Source organism: Podarcis muralis, chromosome 18 (assembly GCF_964188315.1).
Source record: "Podarcis muralis chromosome 18, rPodMur119.hap1.1, whole genome shotgun sequence".
In the NCBI taxonomy this organism is placed as follows: Eukaryota; Metazoa; Chordata; class Lepidosauria; order Squamata; family Lacertidae; genus Podarcis; species Podarcis muralis.
In genome coordinates this window covers 11021516-11038550 of record NC_135672.1, presented here as the reverse complement: position 1 = coordinate 11038550, position 17035 = coordinate 11021516, and the positions used below count along the sequence as shown (strand labels likewise).

Genomic DNA, 17035 nt, shown 5'->3' with positions numbered 1-17035 from the left:
CTCACATACATACCTGCCCACACCTTAAGATCCTCTCTGGAGGGCCTGTTCCAGCTGAATGAAGCAAGGCAGGCAACTACCAAGGAGAGGAGAGGGCACTTTGGTGAAGCAATAGCCTTCCCAGGAAGGCTCACCCAGTGGCGTAACACGGGTTGCCAAAGCCCGGGGCAAGGCAAGTATCCTTGGCACTGTCTATCGATAAACGGGAACTAAGGGGCAAAAGCTCAGCAACATACCCGAGTAGCAGCCGTGGCATCCCGTGAGCATTGAGCATGGCAGAGAGTGGAATGGGGGATTGGTCAGGAGCAGGGTTCCTTCCAAAACCCGTGCAGAGGACATTGGGAGATTTAAATGTGAGAGGGAGGGCACACTATTTTTAAAATTTATTACTGCTACTTTCTTTTGAAATTTTGCACCCCTAAGAATATTTACACCACTAGCAACCGCCCCTGTGACTCCACCAATGCTACGCCGCTAGCTACTCGCCTAGTAAAATTTCGTGATCTTTCTGGTGACAGGTGAATATCATTTTTTTCTAACCAGCCCCTTAAAATTACTTAAGTAATTTAGAGCTCTGTTTTTTAATGGTGGGGTGCATCAAGTTGTGGTGTGTTGATGCTGTTCTTGAATGGCTTCATGTTTTACTTTGTATTTCAATTTTTAAAAACTTATTTACTGTACGTCACCCAGAGAACTTTATGTTATGGGATGCCCTGCTAACATAGCAAACAAACGAAATTAAATCAGAAGCTCCTTGAAGGCTCTCTCTCTCTCAGAAGCAAACCAAGCTCTGCCATTGTGCCTGAAATCAGCCCATTCCTATTGCATTATCTTTCTCTTCACCACAGAAGGAAAACAGTTTCCTATGAAACCACAAATAATGAGCAAGCTGCAAATAAGCTTACAAATCCAATTTATTAAAACAACACAGATTATTGTGGCCACATTTACTGTGCCACATTCCACAGGATCAGGAAATTAAAAAAACCCATTTGCTATTTTTTTAAGTGTTTCGAGGACACCCAGAATCGACAGCACCCATAACGCTGAGAATTTTGCTGCTGCTAACTGGCATCAGGATCTAGCACTTGTTAGGCCAACAAGCAAAGAGCATTCATTGAATCTTTATGAAGTCTAGAGGAATTCCAGTCCCACTTGCAATGGATCTACAGGTTGCTTGTCCAGTCGCATATACCTTGACCTAGACCAATAACGGGGAACCTATCGTTCTCCAGATGTTGATGAATTCCCATCGTCCCTGACCATTGGCCATGCTGGCTGAGGCGGACTGAGATTGTAGTCCAACATCTGGAGGACCACAGGTTCCTTACCACTGACATAGGTGGTCTACACTTAGCTATTTTAGTCATTGTAGGCCTTTTAAAAATAAAAGTATTTACTGCATTGTTGCCCGAAGTGGATTTGCACTGGTCATGGTACCCCTGACCATTGGGTCCAGCCGTGACCGACTCTGGGGTTGCGGCGCTCATCTCGCTCTATAGGCCGAGGGAGCCGGCGTTTGTCCGCAGACAGCTTCCGGGTCATGTGGCCAGCATGACTAAGCCGCTTCTGGTGAACCAGAGCAGCGCACGGAAACGCCGTTTACCTTCACGCTGGAGCGGTACCTATTTATCTACTTGCACTGGCGTGCTTTCAAACTGCTAGGTTGGCAGGAGCAGGGACCAAGCAACGGGAGCTCACACTGTCGTGGGGATTTGAACCGCCGACCTTCTGATCAGCAAGTCCTTTGCTCTGTGGTTTAACCCACAGCGCCACCCGCGTCCCTGCACTGGTCATAGGTGACTGCTAAGAACCTTTGGGCAATTCAGTTATAATTTTTCACCTGAGGTTTCGCAGCTCACGTTTAAAAATTTAAAATTCAGCTCATATGAACAAGGCTGATAGAAGCAGCTTTTTTCCTGCCAACCTGAGTGCTACTCTGACAATGGTAAGGCAGTATATCTTATCAGTATTTTTCTTTTAAATATTACTGCAGCAGCAACAACGTACTTGATGCTTTACCAAGTAACAAAGACAGGGCCCAACCCCAAGACACTTAAAGCAGAAATGTCAACAGCGGCTTAGCAACACACTACAAGGAAAGAGCTTGCAAGGAATGAATGTCTTTAAGTTTCCTGCTTGGCAGGGGGTTGGACTCGATGGCCCTTGTGGTCTCTTCCAACTCTATGATTCTATGAAGTGCATTTCAGCTGGGAATATGAATTAGTTTTATGAGGGATGGTGTAAGACTCAAGGAAAAGGTAGACTTTGATGAGAAAATGCATCACAACTCACAGAGCAGAAGTCTTCCCAATGAGTAGAACCCAAAGGAGGAGCCATTCTGCTTGTCACGTCCCAAAAAGTATTCAGAGGACCGTCTACTTGCAACCCTGGCGTAATGCTTATACTTTTGCCACCATGATCATTCTGCATGCCGTACTCTTAAGCATGGGCCTGATAGCAGAAGAAACTTTATGATCAAACTGCTTGATATTAAACTAAACGTGAAGCAATGTATGGAGGCATAATCTAAATATTATAGTTGCTGGTTTTAAGCATCTTTACCATTTTCAGCATAGTAAAGTTTCTTCGATTTCAGGCTATGTATGCTTATTTCCTATAGAATTAGTGAGCTAGGGCTTAGAAATATTCCCCCCGCTCTTTTCCTACATACTGTACTGCAGACATCCTGTTCAACATTTGGAGCACGGTGACTAAGGACGACATATACAAAGACTCAACCAGTGAGCTATTTTGAGGTTATAGATTAAAAGCATGAAATCCCTTAGAAGGCTTTACAAAAGTAACCCCCCCCTTTCTCACCCCCCTTCAAATTCAGCCATTCCCAGGATGGAAATTGATCTGTGGAAATCTGCCCAGGAACAAGAAATATAAAGGCACGTTGGGCACCCCAGGAGGTCTTATCTGCATGTGGCAGAGAAGTAAAAAAACGAGATACAAAAGAGAATCTTCTTTTTAAGCCTTTATCCCTCCAGTGTGGGCTGCCTCGGCCTCAGAGGCTGAAAGCAAAGCCATGCCTTTGCCAGCCGTGCTCAACCCAAGAGGGGCAAGCTCCATGCTTCAAGGGGCAGCATTGATGAATCACCAGCGTTCTTGTCCTACACAGGTTCTCAACCTCCTTCAACTGCAGGAAGAGGCACGAGAGAGGACTGTTTCAGGAGCAAAAGTCCAAATATGATGGCTTGTATAGGGTCACAAAGGGACAAGGAGGAGCATGGTTCAGCAACCAATGGCCCCCTCCCCTCACAAAGTGTGCAGAGGGACCTCAGATAATAATTGGAGCTCTTCACAAGGGAGACACTGGAGCTGCCGCAGATGCCAACCTAATGACCTTGTGCCCCAGATGCAGAGCAAGGTGCAAGCTGCCAGCTGCTCCACAGCCTTAGATTTGTACTGCCGAGCTAGAAATCCACCCAAAAGGCAGCAAACAGGATGCCAGAGGATGTGGGGGTTTGGGGGGGGGTGTTGTGAGAGGAACCCCAAAACCCATGTCAGAGGACAACAAATGGCCTGGGCCTCTGAACTGATTAGGGAGCTGGATCTGAGCCCACAATCTCACTACAATCTCGATCTATATCCACATATTACCTAAGGAGTAATTTAAGAGCACCTGAGAAGTATTATCGCCAACAGTGTTATCACTGTATGCACCAAAACACGTCCTCAACAGTTGAATCACCTTCCTGTGTGTTTTGGAAGGAATGGAGCCCAGGAAAGGAACAAGTCCAGTACCTCAACCATATAAAAGCATACAGTATTCAGCGTACAGTATGCTGAAAGAACCTTTCGCTGCCATGTCTGCCCCAGCATCCAATAATCCAGGAGACAGATCTTTGCGTTTCTGCTGTGAGCCCTCTAGTCCAATACAACCCACCCACTGGGGTCTCAAGGCCCCACAGCAGCCACCTCTCCATTGGGGGTTGTGCTCCAAATCCCCATTTGCCGATCTGCAAGGTAGCAATCACAGACCAACAGCCCCCTAGAGAGAACCCTCCTCCATGTTTAAAGGCAGGACGGTGCCATATGGGCTTTCTGGAAGCACCTGGTTCAGTAATGTGGAAAGCGGGGCTTTGGGTGCAACAGACCAAGCTGGGCTCTCGTTTTTCCTGAAATACATTTTGAATCCAACCCTCCCCCCCTAATTAATAGCTCATCATATTGGCACAGAGAAAGTTTGGAGATAGACGGGGGGGGTGCCTTTCGTTAAGAGTTTCTCGCAGCTCCTCTCACCCCCCCCCAAAACTGGCCCTCTCCCAAGCCCTCAACTTCAACCCCACCCCCCAAAATAGAGAAGAGTTAAGACCCCTTGACCCACCTTGCCCTGCAGTGCAGAAGGGGTAAGAGAGACAAGGGATAGAGGGTACAGAGAAGTGTGTGTTGGCTGCGGGGGCAGGGGGGGGGGGTTTCCTTTGGAGAAACTCCTGCCTCATAGCTGAAAAAGTAGGAAGGTTAACCCAGCTTCCTCCCTCCCCACCTCTTCCTGAGCTCTGGGGGAGAGAAAGATCTGAAACTAAAGAGAAACATCCAAAATAAAGGGAAAAAATGAACATTATTAGGTGGTTGACTTTCAGCAGCTCTCCTTGCTAATCATCAGCCCCCTCCCCAAAATTTGTGGCTCTTGTCGCAGAGAGAGATGGAAGGGGGAAAGCAGCAAGGAGGGTGGTTGCGAAGGGGGAGAAAGGCCCTTCCCTTTCACTGCAGGGTCCTCAGTTGGGGGGTGGGGGATAGAGAGGTCACTCTCTTCTCCAGGCAAATCCAAGAAATCCCTCAACATCCAGGATAAAAAAAGGGAAAGACAGGTAAAGAAGAGACGGCTGAGACCTGTCTCACCCAAACAGTAATAAGGTGTGAGAGTGTGGTCTTTTTTTGGGGGGGGTCTCCTTTTTTCCTTCCCTTGGAAACAGAGGAAGAGGGGGTGTCCTCCTCGTGACCCCCCCTTTACCCCATGTGACAGGGCCTTCCCCCTAAATAGTAAGAGTGGTCTTTTGGGGGGGGCTCCCTCTTTCCCCCCTTACAACAGGGCTACTATGTGGAAACAGAGGGAGGGGGGTGTCCTCCCCGTGACCCCCACTTCCCCCCTTCGCCCTGCCCCCCCACATGACAGGGCCTTCCCCCTAAATAGTAAGTGTGGTCTTTTGGGGGTGCTGCCTCCTTCTTCCCTTCCCTTACAGCAGGGCTACTAAGTGGAAACAGAGGGGGGGTGTCCTCCCCGTGGCCCCCACTTTCCCCCCACGTGACAGGGCCTTCCCCCTAAATAGTAAGTGTGGTCTTTTTGGGGGGCTCCCTCTTCCCCCCCTTCCCTTACAACAGGGCTACTACATGGAAACAGAGGAAGAGGGGGTGTCCTCCCTGTGACCCCCACTTCCCCCCAAGTGTGGTCTATTTTGGGGGTGGGGGCTCCCTCTTTCTTCCCTTCCCTTACAACAGGGCTACTATGTGGAAACAGAGGGGGGGATGAACTCCCCATGGCCCCCACTTCCCCCCTCACCCTGCCCCCCCCCACGTGACAGGGCCTTCCTCCTAAATAATAAGAGTGCTTTTTTGGGGGGGATCTCTCTTTTCCCCCTTACAACAGGGCTACTATGTGGAAACAGAGGGGGGTGTCCTCCACGTGACCCCCCACTTCCCCCCAAGTGTGGTCTTTTTTGGGGGTGGGGGGCTCCCTCATTCTTCCCTTGCCTTAAAACAGGGCTACTATGTGGAAACAGAGGAAGAGGGGGTGTCCTCCCCGTGACCCCCACTTTCCCCCTCGCCCTCCCCCCCCACGTGACCCGGCCTTCTCACTTCCCCCCAAGTGTGGTCTTTTTTGGGGGGTGGGTCTCCCTCTTTCCCCCCTTCCCTTACAACAAGGCTACTATGTGGAAACAGAGGGGGGGATGACCTCCCCATGGCCCCCACTCCCCCCCTCGCCCTGCCCCCCCCACGTGACAGGGCCTTCCCCCTAAACAGTAAGAGTGCTCTTTTGGGGGGGGCTCCCTCTCCCCCCCCCCTTACAGCAGGGCTATGTGGAAACAGAGGAAGAGGGGGTGTCCTCCCCGTGACCCCCACTTTCCCCCCACGTGACAGGGCCTTCCCCCTAAATAGTAAGAGTGCCCTTTTTGGGGGGGCTCCCTCTTCCCCCCCTTACAGCAGGGCTATGTCGAATCAGAGGAAGAGGGGGGTGTCCTCCCCGTGACCCCCACTTCCCCCCCTCGCCCTGCCCCCCCCCCACGTGACAGGGCCTTCCCCCTAAATAGTAAGAGTGCTCTTTTTTGGGGGGCTCCCTCTCCCCCCCCCTTACAGCAGGGCTATGTGGAAACAGAGGGGGGTGTCCTCCCCGTGACCCCCACTTACCCCCCTCGCCCTGCCCCCCCCACGTGACAGGGCCTTCCCCCTAAATAGTAAGAGTGCTCTTTTTGGGGGGCTCCCTCTCCCCCCCCCCTTACAGCAGGGCTATGTCGAATCAGAGGAAGAGGGGGGTGTCCTCCCCGTGACCCCCACTTCCCCCCCTCGCCCTGCCCCCCCCACGTGACAGGGCCTTCCCCCTAAATAGTAAGAGTGCTCTTTTTTGGGGGGCTCCCTCTCCCCCCCCTTACAGCAGGGCTATGTGGAAACAGAGGGGGGTGTCCTCCCCGTGACCCCCACTTACCCCCCTCGCCCTGCCCCCCCCACGTGACAGGGCCTTCCCCCTAAACAGTAAGAGTGCTCTTTTTTGGGGGGGGCTCCCTCTCCCCCCCCTTACAGCAGGGCTATGTGGAAACAGAGGAAGAGGGGGTGTCCTCCCCGTGACCCCCACTTTCCCCCCACGTGACAGGGCCTTCCCCCTAAATAGTAAGAGTGCTCTTTTTGGGGGGGCTCCCTCTTCCCCCCCTTACAGCAGGGCTATGTCGAATCAGAGGAAGAGGGGGGTGTCCTCCCCGTGACCCCCACTCCCCCCCTCGCCCTGCCCCCCCACACGTGACAGGGCCTTCCCCCTAAATAGTAAGAGTGCTCTTTTTGGGGGGTGGGGGGCTCCTCTCTCCCCCCCTTACAACAGGGCTACTATGTGGAAACAGAGGGGGGTGTCCTCCCCGTGACCCCCACTTTCCCCCCACGTGACAGAGCCTTCCCCCTAAATAGTGAATGAGGTCTTTTGGGGAGGGCTCCCTCTCCCCCCCCCTTCCCTTACAACAAGTGGAAACAGAGGGGGGTGTCCTCCCCGTGACCCCCACTTCCCCCCCTCGCCCTGCCCCCCCCACGTGACAGGGCCTTCCCCCTAAATAGTAAGAGTGCTCTTTTTGGGGGGTGGGGGGCTCCTCTCTCCCCCCCTTACAGCAGGGCTATGTGGAAACAGAGGGGGGTGTCCTCCCCGTGACCCCCCACTTCCCCCCAAGTGTGGTCTTTTTTGGGGGGTGGGGGGCTCCCTCTCCCCCCCTTCCCTTACAGCAGAGCTACTATGTGGAAACAGAGGAAGAGGGGGTGTCCTCCCCGTGACCCCCACTTTCCCCCCCACGTGACAGGGCCTCCCCCCTAAATAGTGTGTTCTTTTTTGGGGGGGTTCCCTCTTTTCCCCCCTTCCCTTACAGCAGAGCTACTATGTGGAAACAGAGGGGGGTGTCCTCCCCGTGACCCCCACTTCCCCCCCTCGCCCTGCCTCCCCCCCACACGTGACAGGGCCTTCCCCCCCCCCCCCTCACCCGATCTCGTCGGCGCTCCCCACGCTGTTCATGGCGGGGGCGCGCAGGCCCTGGGCCCCTCCGCCTCCTCTCCCGCCGCTGCCTCTTGCTGCTTCCTCCTTCGGCGCTGAGGTGAATCCGAGCGGGGTGTGAGGGGGGGGGAGGAGGCGGCGGCGGTTGTGGCTGCTGCTGAGGCGGCTTTCTCTCTCTCTCTCTGCTCTCCGTCTTCCCTTCCTTCCTCTCCGCCGCCGCCTCTCCTCCTCCTCCTCTCGGGGCTTTTCCTATTTTACCTCACACAAGAGGGCCCCGGCGACCGAGCAGCAGCCAGCGGGCGTCGCGCGCATGCGCAAGCGGCACGCACGCACGCACACGCGCGCGCTCTCGCCTCCCGTTTCCCCTGCGGCCGCCAACCGCCGCTCCCGGCCGGACAAGCGCCGCACTGCGCTTGCGCCAAAGCGCGAGCAGGCGGAGACCGCTTGCTTTCTTTTTTCCTTTCTACGCTCCACCCCTCTATTCGCCATTGGCTGGTTCTAAACGGGGTCTACCGCAGGGGCGGGAGTAGCTGAAGGAAGGAAGAGGCGGCGCGCACGCGCGTTTGCTCGTCAAGGTGGTCTTTCCGCGAAAGGCATTCTGGGAGGTGTAGTTTTTTTTAAAAAAAGAATTCGTTAATGGAGGGCGGAGAAAACGTCTCGCCTTCGTAAAGGATGATGGGAAGTGTAGTTTGTAGCCGCTCGCACGCAGAGCACGTCTTTGCGCCCGCCTGAGGGGTCAGGAAGAGGGAGGGGGGGTAGAGAAGGGTGCGCATGCGCTGAGGGAACATAGCGTATTTTGCCGCCGCAAGGCTTCATGGGGGTTGTAGTCCGTTGGGCTGAGGGGATGAAAATGGGATTATTATAGGAAAAGGCCATTTGTTGGGGGGGAATGTCTGTTTTAAGAGGATTAAATAGATTATAAGGGGGAAGGAAAGGAAGCTTTTAGTGCCAGCCCCCCACAAAATGCCTTTTAGTAGGAAAGGAGGCACTCTGCCCATGCTCAGAGACACCTTTTATCCTGAACTCACATGTGCATAGAAACTAACCTACTGGGGGGAAAGTAAAAATATATATGCATGCACTACTTGGCTTCTTTGGCCTCTGGTAGCCCTCATAAAGTTGCTCCTCAGGCCGTTTCCTCAGGGCCAGTATAAATTAGCTAGTGCATATTGAGGCAAATAAATAAATAAGCAAATATATTTCACGAGGACCACGAATAAAACCTTGAGGGGTCTTGATGGAGACGTCGACCCAAGCGGGCAGCAGCCGTGACAAACACAACACAACACAACACACTGTTGCTGTATGCAGGCTTTATTTTATTTGTTTTTTATTTTATATTTTGGAAATGTACGTGCCAGGGATGATGATGATGATGATAATAATAATAATAATAATAATAATAATAATAATAATAATAATAGGTGATGGATTAAGGAAAAGGGGTATGTGGGTGTTTTTTTTAAAAATTTAATCTTTATTAAACATCAATCAACATGAATTTACTCATAACTTTAACTTAGACAATAATAATTTATTATTTTTTTACCCCACCCATCTGGCTGAGTTTCCCCAGCCACTTTGTCAACAACAAATTGTCGCCGTTTTTGTGTGTGTTGAATATATGCTAAATGGTCATTGATGGACCTAATAGGTATCTCAAGCCATTTGCACATGTTGCCATATAACCAGTCCATGCAGAATGTAGGCACCCTATATATAGAAAGGAGCAAACCTGTGATATTTTAGGGAGCAGGCTAGCAGGCGGGGCCCATGACTTACATCCTAGGAGCCCGCACAACACAAAACACTGTTGCTGTATGCGGGTTTTATTTTATTGGTTTTTTATCTTATATTTTGAAAATGTTGTTGTTTAGTCGTTTAGTCGTGTCCGCCTCTTCGTGACCCCCCTGGACCAGAGCACGCCAGGCCCTCCTGTCTTCCACTGCCTCCCGCAGTGTGGTCAAACTCATGCTGGTAGCTTCGAGAACACTGTCCCACCATCTCGTCCTCTGTCGTCCCCTTCTCCTTGTGCCCTCCATCTTTCCCAACATCAGGGTCTTTTCCAGGGAGTCTTCTCTTCTCATGAGGTGGCCAAAGTATTGGAGCCTCAGCTTCAGGATCTGTCCTTCCAGTGAGCACTCAGGGCTGATTTCCTTCCGAATGGAGAGGTTGGATCTTCTTGCAGTCCATGGGACTCTCCAGAGTCTCCTCCAGCACCACAATTCAAAAGCATCCATTCTTCGGCAATGAGCCTTCTTTATGGTCCAGCTCTCACTTCCATACATCACTACTGGGAAAACCAGAGCTTTAACTATACGGACACCCTATATATAGAAAGGAGCAAAGCAGTGATATTTTAGGGAGCAGGCTAGCAGGCGGGGGCCATGACTTACATCACAGGAACCTGCACAACACAAAACACTGTTGCTGTATGCAGGTTTTATTTTATTGGTTTTTTATCTTATATTTTGAAAATGTACATCCATTTTTTTCCCTTTAATTTTTTTGGGGGGCCCCCAAGAGAGTGGGGCCCTAAGCTACAGCTCGTTTAGCTTATACGTAAATCCAGCACTGGGTGAGTGCATGCAAAAGTTATCCAGCAGGTGTCCCCTCGTTCCTTTCCCATTTGGAAAATGGGCGTTGCAAAATGAGAGGAGGGGGGCGCGGAATCACCCTTCCCTTTTCAACTCAGCACTCCTGAGATGCGGAGTCAGCTGTTTTCCCCTCCCCTTCGCCCCCCAGCTTCATCTATTTAAAGCCAACTTATTTAAAGTCCAAAGGGGTTCCTGCTGGGATCTCTTAAATCTCCAGCTCTCTCTTTCTCTCTCTGCCTCTCCAGCCTCAGCCAACATGACTTCCTCCTGCGAAACCGCCCAACCAATTTTCCTGGAAGGGGAGAACTGCAAGCCCTCCTGGAAAGAAGCGGCTGCGGGGTACAACACAACGGATACCCACTTGGAGATCATGGGGAAGCCGGTTATGGAGCGCTGGGAGACCCCCTACATGCATTCCCTTGCCTCCGTGGCCGCTTCGAAAGGTAGGACAGTGCATTCACCGTATTTTTTGCTCTATAAGACTCACTTTCCCCCTCCTAAAAAGTAAGGGGAAATGTGTGTGCGTCTTATGGAGCGAATGCAGGCTGCGCAGCTATCCCAGAAGCCAGAACAGCAAGAAGGATTGCTGCTTTCGCTGCGCAGCGATCCCTCTTGCTGTTCTGGCTTCTGGGATTCAGAATATTTTTTTCCTTGTTTTTCTCCTCCAAAAACTGGCCAAGGGAGCTGGCGTACAGCTTCAGGGTCATGTGGCCAGCAGGGCTAAGCCGCTTCTGGCGAACCAGAGCAGCGCACGGAAATGCTGTTTACCTTCCCGCTGGAGTGGTACCTGTTTATCTACTTGCACTTTGACATGCTTTCGAACTGGTAGGTTGGCAGGAGCAGGGACCAAGCAACAGGAGCTCACCCCGTTGCGGGGATTCAAACCGCCGACCTTCTGATCGGCAAGTCCTAGGCTCTGTGGTTTAACCCACAACACCACCCGCGTCCCTACAATTTTGAGAAGTAGCTTCTAGTAAATGACTTTACAATTGTTAATATACAGCCTGTTACGTTTGCGTGTATTTTTTCAAGTGGATTTGCGTAATACAGGCATTCTAGTGGTTTTGAGCTACAACTTTCAGCACCCTTTAGCTAACATTCCAGGGATTATTGGACACGGGTGCAGCAGTGAAGGAATGTGCTTTAACCTTTTCCGCCTCTCACCCCAAGTCTTCCTTCCTGAGACCTCCTTGTGTTGCAGCAGAGTTAAGAATAGCCACACTGCAAACTATCTCCCCTTTTGAAATAAACGCTTGTCTGCGGGTTCGATTCAGGGGTCGGGCTTTTTCCCGACAGCTGCAAGCTGAGACGTGGGATATAAGCCTAGGGGAAGAACGATTCTCTAGGATAGAGCAAAAAAAAAAATAAATCTAGATTTTTCTTACAGCATCTTTATATGTCAACAGTGAACTTTGGCCTTTTCGTATTTAGCCAGAAGGCCAACACACAAACTTCCTCCACCCATTTTTGCCTCTGGCAATATTTAAGGGGGGCATTGCCCCCCCCCCCAGTTGACAGGCAATGCCATTCAAATGGTGTCTTGTGATTGATTATGCGGGGCGGGTCTTACCTGGGCCTCCCCAATATTTTATTCAAATTGGCACCCCTGTTTCCAGACTGATCAGGCATGTGTTTGGGGGGGGGGGGGGCAGCCAATTTAGAAGCCAAGTTTTGAATTTCGGACCCAAGATGTTTTCTTGCTTGTACTGCACTTGCTGCCAGCATTGAATTGTAAGTAAACTTTTAATAATTTTAATAATATAGTTTAATATTTAATATAGTTTAATAATAAAGTTTAATAATAACAACAAGAACAGCAGCAGCAACAACTTTATATTTATACCCTGCCCATCTGGCTGGGTTTGTTTATCTTAATTAAAAAACGTGTGCTTCATTCTATGCAATGGGGGTGAAGAGGTGGAAGGGGGTCAGCAGTCCCCAAAAGAAAAGGCATTGAAAGCCGCAATTGCCTTATTCCTGCGCTTTAGTAAAGGTAAAGGGACCCCTGACCATTAGGTCCAGTTGTGACCTACTTTAGGGTTGCGGCGCTCATCTCGCTTTATTAGCCAAGAGAGCCGGCGTACAGCTTCCGGGTCATGTGGCCAGCAGGACTAAGCCGCTTCTGGCGAACCTGAGCAGCGCACGGAAACGCCGTTTACCTTCCCGCCGGAGTGGTACCTATTTATCTACTTGCACTTGGATGTGCTTTTGAACTGTTAGGTTGGCAGGAGCAGGGACCGAGCAACGGGAGCTCACCCCGTCGTGGGGATTCGAACCGCCGACCTTCTGATCGGCAAGTCCTAGGCTCTGTGGTTTAACCCACAGCGCCACCCGCGTCCCATTCCTGCGCTTTAGCAGGCTGCAAAATGTAAGGGCCTTTGACTCTGCTGAAAAGGCTTCGCAGCCCATTCACTTTTTCTATTTCTCCCACACATAGGTGGGATAGGAGGTTTAAATGTCCCCCTGCAGATTTAACCCTCGATCCGTCTCCTTGGTCCGCTCAAAGAGTCACGGCTGCTAACCGGGCCTCCTTGCTCTTTGTTTCCCACTCAGGGGGTCGGGTGCTGGAGGTGGGTTTCGGCATGGCGATCGCCGCCACCAAAATTGAGGAGTTCAACATTGAGGAGCACTGGATCATCGAGTGCAATGAGGGCGTCTTCCAGCGGCTGAAGGAGTGGGCGAAAACACAGCCTCACAAGGTACGTCAGAATCAGGTCATAGAGGGGTGTATATATACTGTATGTGTGTGTGTGTGTGTGTGTATAGATAGATAGATAGATGATAGATAGACAGATAGATAGGGTATACGTGGCCGACTCTGGGGTTGTGGCGCTCATCTCGCTTTATTGGCATAGGGAGCCGGAGTACAGCTTCCGGGTCATGTGGCCAGCATGAACCTCCTGCAGCCAATCGGACATTCGGCTTCCAAAAAATAGTTCACAAACCAGAACAGTCACTTCCAGGTTTGCGGCATTCGGGAGCCAAAACCTTCAGGAACTACCATATTTTTCGCTCTATAAGACGCACCAGACCATAGGACGCACCTAGTTTTTGGAAGAGGAAAACAAGAAAAAAAATATTCTGAATTTCAGAAGCCAGAACAGCAAGAGGGATCGCTGCGCAGTGAAAGCAGCGATCCCTCTTGCTGTTCTGGCTTCTGGGATAGCTGCGCAGCCTGCATTCGCTCCATAAGACGCACACACATTTCCCCTTACTTTTTAGGAGGGGAAAAAGTGAGTCTTATAGAGCAAAAAATACGGTAAGCTGTTCGAAAACCAAGGTACAAATTTTAATAATGTTTTCCTGATTCAATTTTAATTCTTCTTTTGAGTCGTCTTTGCTCTCCAACAGCCCCTCTCTGACCCAAAGAACCAAACCAGGTTAAACTGCAAACCGAGAGGTGTTGGGCAAATGTTTCTGAGCCGATTCCCAGCTGCTGAGTCAGTTGAGTGGTCAGTCATTAACCTCCTCTCCTCTCCTCTGGTCCCAAGGTCGTCCCTTTGAAGGGGTTGTGGGAGGACGTCGTCCCCACCTTGCCCGAAGATCATTTCAACGGTAAGCTAGAGACCCGATAAAAAGGTTTCCTCCCTTTCTCTCAGGACCCCAGAACTGGTGGGCGTCCGGTTAAGCTGAACAAGCTGGGAGATTCAGGATGGGTCAAATAAAGCCCTTCTTTGCCCTGCACAAACTGTGGAACTCCCTGCCACAGTAGGCAGTCAGGGCCAACTTGGATGGCTTTAAGAGGGGATTAGACAAATTCATGGAGGGGAAAGGCCATCAGTGAAAGCTACGTTCTGTCTCCTGGTTGGAGGCAGAAATGCTTTTGAATTCCAGAATAAGGCAATAGTAAGTCTTTCTGTCTTCCGCACAAGAGTCTCTCTGCTGTGATCATATATTAAAATAAAACCCCCACAATTCTTTTCTTACTGTTTACCCATTAATTCGCACCCAGTTCCCAGTTCCTGTTGTATTTGCTGTACAGTTTTTTGGGGGGGCAGGAAGGTATGGAGGACTCCCTGGTCCTGAATGGGGTCACTGTGCCCCCGAAGGACCAGGTGCGCAGCCTGGGAGTCATTTTGGACTCACAGCTGTCCATGGAGGCTCAGGTCAATTCTGTGTCCAGGGCAGCTGTCTACCAGGTCCATCTGAGACCCTCCCTGCCCACAGACTGTCTCTCCAGAGTGGTGCATGCTCTGGTTATCTCCCGCTTGGACTACTGCCATGCTCTCTCCGTGGGGCTGCCTTTGAAGGTGACCCAGAAACTACAGCTAATCCAGAATGCGGCAGCTAGACTGGGGACTGGGAGCAGCCGCCAAGACCACATAACACCGGTCTTGAAAGACCTACATTGGCTCCCAGGATGTTTTTAAGCACAATTCAAAATGTTGGTGCTGACCTTGAAAGCCCTAAATGGCCCAGTATCCCTGAAGGAGCATCTCCACCCCCATTGTCCAGCCCAGACACTGAAGTCCAACTCCGAGGGCCTTCTGGCGGTTCCCTCATTGTGAAACATGAGGTTACAGGAAACCAGGCAGAGGGCCTTCTCGGTGGTGGCGCCCGCCCTGTGGAACGCCCTCCCACCAGATGTCAAGGAAATAAACAACTACCTGACTTTTAGAAGACATCTGAAGGCAGCCCTGCTCAGGGACGTTTTTAATGTTTGATGCTTTATCTGTTAGGAGCCGCCCAGAGTGGCTGGGGAAACCCAGCCAGATGAGTGGGGTATAAACAACAACAATTATTATTATTATCCCAATTTTTAAAAATCATCTCTGATTTTTATGAACTCCCAATCCTCCCTTGCCATTGGCCATGCTTGTTTTGGCTGATGGGAGCTGTATCTCAGCATCGTCCGGGGGCCAGATGTTTCCCACCTCTGGAATAAAGAAGTCCGCCTTTTGCTGTAGGAGGTGCGGGAGACTCGTAAGTTTGCAAAGTCACCTCTTCTGTTTTCCTGTTTCTTTCCTGCAACCTCCAGGAATCCTCTACGACACCTACCCTCTCTCGGCCGAAACCTGGCACACTCACCAGTTCGGCTTCATCAAGGTAAGGCATGACGGCAGTTGCAAAAAGCGAGGTATTTCTTCCTAAAGAAATATCGCAAACCCAAAAAGCAAACCCTTCAGGGCAGGGATGATCAAGAGTATTTTTTGAGCGCTCCCTGGCAGTTCCTGGGAAGGTAGCAACAGGGATTGTGGCTTTCCCTTTGTCGCTGGCGATTGCAGGGCGGTCAGTTTTGAAATCCAGGAGCTCAGCCGTGAATATAGCCTGAAATCAGGGCCGGATTTAGGTTTGATGAGGCCCCAAGCTACTGAAGGTAACGAGGCCCTTTCTACGTCCAGTTGTCCTTTGTCAACAACAAATTGTCGGGGTGAGCTCCCGTTGCTCGGTCCCTGCTCCTGCCCACCTAGCAGTTCGAAAGCACGTCAAAGTGCAAGTAGATAAATAGGTACCGCTCCGGCGGGAAGGTAAATGGCGTTTCCGTGCCCTGCTCTGGTTCGCCAGAAGCGGCTCAGTCCTGCTGGCCACACGACCCGGAAGCTGGACGCCGGCTCCCTTGGCCAATAAAGCGAGATGAGCGCCGCAACCCCAGGGTCGGTCACGACTGGGCCTAACGGTCAGGGGTTCTTTTACCAACAGAGAACCTACAAAAGGACTCTGTATAGGCTCTTGGGTACCCCATAAGGGAAAAGGAGCAGGGTTTTTTTTTCTTATAACGCTCTTAACCTCAGATACGGGGATGCAACCAGCAGGGACCCCCAACCTTTCCAGGACAAAAATCCGCAGCAAGGCGTCCTGGGGGGGGGAAGAGCCCCACAAAGTCCGCCATAACTCCCATTCTTTTCCCCCTCTCCTGCAGGGCCATGCTTACCGCCTCCTGAAGCCCGGAGGGGTCCTCACCTACTGCAACCTGACATCTTGGGGAGACCTCCTCAAGAACAAGTATTCGGACATCGAGAAGATGTTTCAGGTGAGGGCGAGGGAGGGCTTTGCAGGCGGGCGGAGGCCAGGGAACAAGATCTCTGTGTCCAGGCAGATTCTAGTCTGGCTCCCGCAAGTAGTCCCACCCCATAGATTGAAACGGCTCTCATCGCCATTCCTCTTCCTTGGATCGTTGTCAGAAAAAAAAATCTCTATGGAAAACTGTGTTTTAAAATTCCCTGCTCTCTGGCACCCTCTGGTGTCGGATGCTCATAGTGCATTCATATTGCTGGTTCTTTACAACCGCGTGTCTTGTGTGGTGGGTTCAAGGTCTCCTCAAGGCGCTTTCTTCCCGCATTTTAGGAAACACAAGTTGAGCACCTGGTGGAGGCCGGTTTCAAGAAGGAGAACATCCACACGGCCGTCATGGACCTCGTCCCTCCGTCCGACTGCAGATACTACTCCTTCCCCAAAATGATCACTCCCGCCCTCATCAAGTAGAGCTGCCAGCCCGTTCCCCGACCGGCCAGCTCTCTGAGGAAGGGCATGCTGACCGCAGCAGGAGCAGCCGAGACGGTCCCCTCTTTTGAAATCGGGGAGGGAGATGGCCTCTCGTTTTTCGAGCCTCCAGGCACATGGACATGGGCCCTTTAGCCCAAAAAATTGCAATCTGTTCTGTCGATCAAGAGAATTCTTTTCCACATTGCCTTGTCTCCTTTCATCTCTGGTGAACGGCAAACTGGGTGTACCTTGGCGGCAGAGAACCGCATGCAGAAGTTCCTTGGATCGATCCCTGCGGTGGCGTCTCTGTAAGCAGGGCTGCGGTAGA

General features: G+C 51.4%; 2 protein-coding genes across 2 annotated transcripts in view; one reads left to right on the top strand and one right to left on the bottom strand.

The window, feature by feature from the left end:
- Window positions 1-8062, bottom strand: part of DAZAP1 (DAZ associated protein 1) — a 52882-nt gene extending 44820 nt beyond the window's left edge. The window contains exon 1 of the mRNA XM_028713843.2: window positions 7677-8062. Coding sequence (XP_028569676.1) covers window positions 7677-7708 — 32 coding nt within the window. The 5' untranslated portion in view covers window positions 7709-8062. The remainder of the gene's footprint in view (window positions 1-7676) is intronic.
- Window positions 8063-10363: 2301 nt separating this feature from the next.
- On the top strand, window positions 10364-16909 carry GAMT (guanidinoacetate N-methyltransferase). The gene is made up of 6 exons (XM_028713724.2): window positions 10364-10727; window positions 12838-12983; window positions 13776-13839; window positions 15263-15330; window positions 16145-16255; window positions 16570-16909. Exons 1-6 carry the CDS (start codon window positions 10541-10543, stop codon window positions 16705-16707), a joined length of 714 nt encoding a protein of 237 aa, XP_028569557.2. The 5' UTR covers window positions 10364-10540; the 3' UTR covers window positions 16708-16909.
- The last annotated feature ends 126 nt before the right edge of the window (window positions 16910-17035 follow it).